The sequence below is a fragment of the Otolemur garnettii genome, unplaced genomic scaffold (genome assembly GCF_000181295.1).
Source record: "Otolemur garnettii isolate 467f Iridium unplaced genomic scaffold, OtoGar3 scaffold00066, whole genome shotgun sequence".
Classification (NCBI taxonomy): Eukaryota; Metazoa; Chordata; class Mammalia; order Primates; family Galagidae; genus Otolemur; species Otolemur garnettii.
The window spans coordinates 42994-50704 of record NW_003852461.1 but is presented as its reverse complement, the minus strand read 5'-3'; the positions used below and the strand labels follow the sequence as shown (position 1 = coordinate 50704).

General features: G+C 43.7%; 1 protein-coding gene across 1 annotated transcript in view; it reads right to left on the bottom strand.

Annotated features, from left to right (window-relative positions):
* Window positions 1-7711, bottom strand: part of ZYG11A (zyg-11 family member A, cell cycle regulator) — a 60115-nt gene that overhangs the window by 10380 nt on the left and 42024 nt on the right. The window contains exons 9-11 of the mRNA XM_003793099.1: window positions 6258-6419; window positions 6138-6182; window positions 432-626 (exon numbers count right to left, since the gene is read on the bottom strand). Of these exons, the coding sequence (XP_003793147.1) occupies window positions 432-626; window positions 6138-6182; window positions 6258-6419 (402 nt within the window). The remainder of the gene's footprint in view (window positions 1-431; window positions 627-6137; window positions 6183-6257; window positions 6420-7711) is intronic.

The window sequence follows — 7711 nt, the reverse complement described above, 5'->3', positions numbered from 1 at the left end:
ACGTTTCCTGTGTGATAAGTGCCCAATAAGACAAATGGAAATAAATCCACACCAAGGGACGTCACTGTGTTTTGTTTTTTGAGAAAATCTCACTTTGTCACCCTCAGTAGAGTGCCATGGCATCACAGCTCACAGCAACCTCAAACCTCAAAGTCCTGGGCTCCGGTCACAATGCCCAGCTATTTCTTTTGTTGTTGCAGTTGTCATTATTGTTTTAGCTGGCTCTGGTCAGGTTCAAATCCCCCAGCCTTGGTGTATGTGGCCAGGACCCTACCACTGAGCTCTGGGTACCACCACGGGTCACAATTTTTTTTTCCTGTGTTTTTCTGATTTTCCATAATGCTCATCTCATTTCTGTTGTGATCTGGAAAAATAAGTGTTCTGTAAGATGACATTACTCAAGATTTTATAAAGAAGAATGGTTCCTGTACCAGATCTTGGAGAAGAGCACTCCTCTGAAAGTCACGGGCTAGCCAAGTCTGGCTGTCTGACGTCAGGTGGGCTACAATCCCTGCAGCAAAATAGCTCACTTCCATTTCCTTGCTGTGGAGTAAACTGCTGATATGCTTCACCATATCGTCACTCAGCAGCCTAGAAGACAGCTCTCTGACTTCTGCTACGTTGTTCTACAGGGCAGATGGAGCAGAGATCATCAAAGACAAGAAGGGAGAGAAGAATAAGAAACCAGTTTTCCTTCCTTCCCACTGCCCAGTGAAGATAGTGTATTTTGCCATGTATATGCATACTTTTTGCCCAAATTGTTGAGGGAAAAATAAGTGCCCACATTATACATGGGTAGTATACTCAGGAGCAGGGAAGGGGGAGCCCAGTGGTTGTCCTAGGCCACTGCGCCTTGCCACCTGACTCCACCGAGGTAGGGAGTTCTAGTCCAGGAGGATCTGATCTGATGGGAGTGGGCCGGAGTGGCCTCTGCTGAGCACCATGATCAGAGAAGGGGGTAGTGGTGGGGCTGGCAAGGCAGACTGCTGCTGTGCAGAGGGGACTGGGGACTCTGTGCAAGCCCCAGGGACTCACCTGGTGCCTATGGGCCTCAGAAGCTCCCACCCACTGGCCACAGCCCACCACAGGCCCCACCATGACAGAGAAGGAAGGGCTCCTGGAGAGAGGAAGAGATGGCCCTCCCAGAGTGGGTGGCTGTAGAAGGACAGTGAGACCTGCACATTTATCAGGGGAGCATAAGCCACCCCCCACCCCCGCCCAAATGTGTCTCTGCCAGCTAAGAGCTGGCTACTTTCTCAAGAGGTTGTCTTCTTGAAAGTATGGGCTAAAAATGTGGGCACACATTATACACGGCAAAATAGGCACATTCAGAACACATACTCCCATCCCTAATACCCACAATCTCACCCCTTGATAAGGATGATCATTAAAAAAAAAATCACTGAGTAAGCACTTACTAAGGGCCAGGCACAGTCCTTGATAAGTAAAGATGTCTTTATCTCCCTTATCTTATGTAACCCTGAAAATAATCCTATAAAGAAACTTGACACTCGGCAAAACTTGTCAGGTTCACATCGCTAATAACTGGCTGAACTAAAACATAAATCCAGGCTCAACTTAACACTTAACATTACTAAGGGCCTACTGTTACATTAAGTTTTAACAACAGTGAAAGGCAGGTATTTGTTTTACATATTGTATTAAATTGCTATGCTGAGTAACAAATTACCACAGACTTAGTGGCTTAAAACAATATACATGTATTTTTTCTATTTTTTTTGAGACAGAGCATCAAGCTGTCGCCCTGGGTAGAGTGCCATTACATCACAGCTCACAGCAACCTCCAACTCTTGGGCTCAAGGGATTCTCCTGCCTCAGCCTCCCAAGTAGCTGGGACTATAGGCGCCTGCCACAAGGCCTGGTTATTTTTGGGTTGCAGCCATCATCGTTGTTTGGCAGGCCGGGTCTGGATTTGAACCTGCCAGCTCAGATGTATGTAGCTGGCGCCTTAGCCGCTTGAGCCACAGGCGCTGAGCCCAGTATAGGGAGGCTAGGCACAACTCAGATCGTCCCTCTACTCTCAGGTCTTGGGGAGTGTTGGCTGGGCCACTTCTCATCTGGAAGCTTTACTGGGGGAGAATCTACTTCCAAGCTAACTCAGACTGTTAGCACAACGCATTTTCTGTGGCTGCAGGACTGAGGAATTCAGGTTCTTTTTTGGGGGGGCAGAGTGCTGTGGCATCACAGCTCACAGCAACCTCCAACTCCTGGGCTCAAGCGAGTCTCCTGCCTCCGCCTCCCAAGTAGCTGGGACCATAGGCGCTCACCACAATGCCCAGCAATTTTTTTTTTTTTTTTGGTTGCAGCCATCATTGTTTTGGTGGGGCATGGGCTGGATTTGAACCTGCCACCTTAGGTGTATGTGGCTGGCACCTTAGCCACTTGAGCCACAGGCGCCGAGCCGGAATTCAGGTTCTTGCTGGAGGCCAACCTTGCCTCCTAAAAGCTGCCCAGAGTACCTTAAACAGTGAGCTCACTGCTCCAATGACTTCATGGCCATTTTGTCCTTCAGAGTCTGTGTGTCCGTTAGAGCGTGCACACACATATGTGTACACATGGTAACATAATCACAGAGTGATACTCTATTGTCTTTGCCATGGTCTCCATGTTAGAAGAGAAAGATCCTAGTCACAACTGAGGGGAAAGGAAGGGGTTACACAAAGATGTAAATGCTAAAAGGTCTGTGAACACAAATGAAAAAACAAGCTTTAAAGGGGTTAAACAGTCAAGGTAAACAGAGCAGTTAGTGCTAAACTCTGCTGCTTCTGAAGCAGGTTTCAGAGAGTAAACTCTCGATACCAGTATGTTAAAAAGAACCCAGGACACTAAACATTTAAGTGAAAATTAAAATGCCCCCTGTTGTCATTAAGACCAGCTACACCCCTTGTGAACAGCATGATGTGAATGTTAAGTAATCAGATGTTAGTCCCAAACAAGGAGAAACAAAATAGCATCCTTAGCACTACTACAGGGGTACCTCAGTTGAGCTCCAAGTCTGTAAATTTTCAGTATTCTGAGAGGCTCTCCGGCCTGCCCCCAAAAGTGAAAGATTTTTTAGGTCTGCTACTAGGATATGTAGAGATTTCAATCAAATTTTCTGATGTTATTTTCTATTGCTTTTCTCCTTCCCATCTTCTCCCCAAATTCCAACAATCCTATTCTGCAATGTACCCCAAATGACATTTCCTTACCTTCCCTAGCCGAACTGACTTTTATCCCCTCCCTCGTCTCTTCTTTCTACATTTCCACACCTTCATATTTCCAATATTAATCATTTATTCCTCCCTTTCACATCCTCTCTGAGTCCTATAGTGCAAAGTATCAGAAAAGAATGAGGCACAGTATCTTAAAGTACTTTCAAGTTCATAATCTACAAGTAAAGGCTCCCACTGGACTTCGTGCCTCTCCTCTAGCACTTGGCATAGTCAATTCTAGAGAGCCATTCGTACATGAATTCATACCACTTCCCCAATGTTACAAGCATCATCACCTTGATAGATTTCATATCTGTCTCCCATTGCACAGGGCATGGAAATTGCAGGTGTTTACAAAATGTCTTCATTACTTTTTGAAAAACTTCACCTTTATCTTTAGGAAACAAAGAAATTTTTAAATTATTGAATATCCTGAGAGGCAGTATAGAAGTATAAACAAAGAAATTTCTTGGCGGGGGGTGGGATGGGGAGAAAAAGTCTCACTCTGTTGCCCAGGCTAAAGTGTCATGACCTCAGCCTACCTCAAAGCAACCTTAAACTGCAGGGTTCAAGTGATCCTTCTGCCTCAGCTCCCAAGTAACTGGAACTACAGGTAATGTCACAATGCCCAATTTTTTTCTGTCTTTACTAGTGATAGGGTCTCACACTTTTGCTCAGGCTGGTCTTGAATTCCTGAGCTCAAGGAATCCTCCTGCCTTGGCCTCCTGGAGTGCTTGGACTACAGGTATAATCAATCCACCTAACACATTTTTATTGGCTTTTTTTTTTTTTGGAGATGAGTCTTACTCTGTTTCCCTGTGTAGACTGCCCTGGCATCATAGCAACCTCAAACTCTTGGGCTTTAGCAATCCTCTTGCCTCAGCCTCCCAGGTAGCTGGAAATACAGCTGTGCACCACTATGTCCAGGTAGTTTTTCTATTTTTAGTAGAAATAGGATCTTGGTCTTGCAAGGCTGGTCTGAACACCTAAGCTCAAGCAATCCACCCACCTGAGACTCTCAGAGTGCTAGGATTACAGGTGGGAGCCACCGCACCCAGTTTCAAAGTAATTTCTAAAAAATTTATTGCTGGCTTGGTGCCAGTAGCACAGTGGTTATGGCGCTAGCCACCTACACCCAGGCTGGCGGGTTCAAACTCAGCCAGAGCCAACTAAAACAACAATGACAGCAGCAACAAAAAAACAGCTGGGCATTGTGGCAGTCACCTGTAGAACCAGCTACAGGCTGGGGAAAGAAAATCGCCTAAGCCCAAGAGTTTGAGGTTACTGTGAGCTGTGATGCCACAGCACTCTACTGAGGGCAACACAGTGAGACTCTGTCTCAAAAAAAATTTTTTTTAAATAAAAAATTTATTGCCTTCATAAAGAAATATACCTGTTATATCAGAGGGTCTGAGCCTCAAATTCCCTTTTTTTTTTTAGACAGTATCTCAAGCGGTCACCCTGAGTAGAGTGTCACACGGTGTCATAGTTCATAGCAACCTCCAACTCGGACTCAAGCAATCCTCTTGCCTCAGTTTTTTTGCATTTTTGGCCAGGGCCAGCCTTGAACCCGCCATCCCTGGTATATGGGGCTGGCACCCTACTCCTTGAGCCACAGGGCCGCCCCTAGCCTTAGTTTTTCTATTTTTAGTAGAAACAGGGTCTCGCTTTTCCTCAGGCTGGTCTCGAACTTGTGAGCTCAAGCAGTCTACCAGTCTGGTAGACTCCCAGAGTGCTAGAATTACAGGCATGAGCCACGGCACCCAGCCTGAGCCTCAGATTCTTTATGTATAAAATGTGGATAACAATGTATGGTACTGACATTAACAATGTTTTTCTAGCCCTCTGGCAATGACTTTGCTGCTTCTACCGTGTTTCCCCCAAAATAAGACACTGTCTTATATTTATTTTTCTCAAGAAGACACACTAGGGCTTATTTTCAGGGGATGTCTTATTAAGTATAATACAACAGTCTACATTTATTCAAATACAGTTAAGTCATCTTCTTCTGGAACCTGACAGGGGGAGCTGACCTTGTTGGTAGGGCTGGCGCTAGTGATGCGTGAACTCCTTTCCCCTAGCCGTTCACACGTGTGCAATAGGATGCCTGCAACCGTGGTTATCACACATGCACCCGTGCAAGTGCGAAGGGCTTGGAGAAAGGAGCTGTGGCAGATAAAAGGTATTCTAGTCTTCCTTACCACTCTCCACTGAAATAAATGGTGTGGCTATGAGGATATGCTGCATAGCCATACTCATCACTAGGTCTTATTCTTGGGGTAGAGCTTATATTTAACAAATGCATAGAAATCCTGTGAGGGCTTATTTTTGGGGTAGGTCTTACTTTTGGGGAAACATGGTACCATCAAGGAATGGCTATCACCTCTGATCTGGGCTTAACCATGCACATAAACTGCACCATCCAAACAGACATGCAGGACAAAGGAGACAGAAACAGAGTTTTACAAATCACTGCACAGTGAGTGGAGACTGCCTTCTCTTGCAGCTCTGCAAAGAAGCCCATAGAGACACAAGGCAACATCCAGCACCAGTTGTCACACATCAGAGTCGGGCCACCTTCAATTCTCTAGCCCCACTCAAGTCACCGGATGGCTGCAGCCACATAAGTGACCCCCTATGAGACCTGCAGAACTGTACAGCTGAGCTGAGCAGAGCTCAAATTGCTGACCCACAGATTCGTAACATTATAAAAATGGCTATTGTTTTAAGCCACTAATCTAGTTTGATCACAACAGTAGATAACTGATATATAATGGTATTTACTTTACAAGGATAAATGTGAAGATTAAGTGAGATTATAAATGTAAATTGCTCACAAAGGTGCCTAGCATATAGTAGGTACTACCAAAATGTTAGTATTTTTAAAATGGAATTAGATTAAAATTGATTTGAATACCTTACCAAAAGACCAAGTACTTTGCTTTGTATTGCTGACTCTGAGAAAGTCTGTCAAAAGAACATATAGGTTACTTTGTTATGAAGAACAGAACTTTACAAATAAACTCAATCTTGTCTTCCCACCTCCAAGACTTGTGTGAAGATTGTCAATCCATGATTTTCTACAAAGTGCTTGCAAGCAGCTGGAGACTCGTCTGTAAGATTCCAAAGTGCTTTCAAAGCAAACAAGAGCGTGACATCATCTAAATTCTCAGTAGTCTTTTGTTTTACTATTGCTAGAAGCTCCTAAAAACAAAAGGAACAGAGTTAGATGGGCTACTGACTCATGCAATTCCAGTACAAGGAGTAATGTTAAAAACAGCTTTAGAATCAAAAGGGGGTTTTAACCCCCTATTCTAGCACTTAATAGCTTTGTGATCTATTTTCTTTCTAAAGATAAATTACACCTATGTCTTACTCTTGAGTTCAAATGATCCTCCTATCTTGGCCTCCCAGAGTGCTAAGATCACAGGCCTTAGCTATGGCACCCAGCCTCATAACTGAAAATATTTCTCTAGCCCTGACCACTTTCCTCTTAAGCTGTACTCCATATATCAAAACTGCCTTCTTGACAATTCAAGCATCACTGAGATGCTACCACATTTAAGATAGATTTCTATCCCTATTGTAACCAGATATACAAATGAATAGAATAGGCCAGGTAGATGGCTCACCCCTGTAATCCTAGCATTCTGGGAGGCCAAGGCAGGTGGATTACTTGAGCTTAGGAGTTCTATGCTACCCTGAGCAAGAGCGAGACTCCATCTTTACTAAAAATGGAAAAACTAGCCAGGTATGTTGGTGCACCCCTATAGTTCCAGCCACTTGGGAAGCTGAGACAAGAAGATCACTTGACCCCAAGAGTTTGAAGTTGCTGTGAGTTATGATGCCGCCACAGCATTCTATCTAAGGTGAAAGAATGAGATTGTCTCAAAAAAAAAAAAAAAGACATAAATTAACCTAATGGCTGGATATTAAATATTCATAAAATTCCACTTATAACAGCAATGCAACAGGTAAAAACCTTGGAATGAAGGTAAGAAATATGCAATATCAACATGAAGAAAATTTTCTCATGCTTCTGGGAGACACAAAAGACTTGAATAAATAGAATAACATATCCTTTTCTTAGATAAGGAAAAATCAGTATCACGGGATATCAGTTTTTCCTGCATTAACCTATAAATTTAACACATTCCCAGCAAAAAAGAGATTTTCTTTTTCTTTAGAAACAGAAGCCTATTCTGGTATCTACACTAAAAAACACATAATAAATGAACAAAATTTGAGGACAGATCTTGAATATTAAAGCATTTATCAAGTTAGTAAGTAGAAAGACCTAAAAATTAATGCAACAAAATATATAGGGGAATTCAGTACAATAAAAGTGGCACTACAAGCCAAGTAAGGTGGCTCAATGCCTATAATAATAGCACTTTGGGGCTCGGCGCCTATAGCTCAACCAGCTAAGGTGCCAGCCACGTACACCTAAGGTGGCGGGTTCGAATCCCCAGCCCGGACCCGCCAAACAACAATGA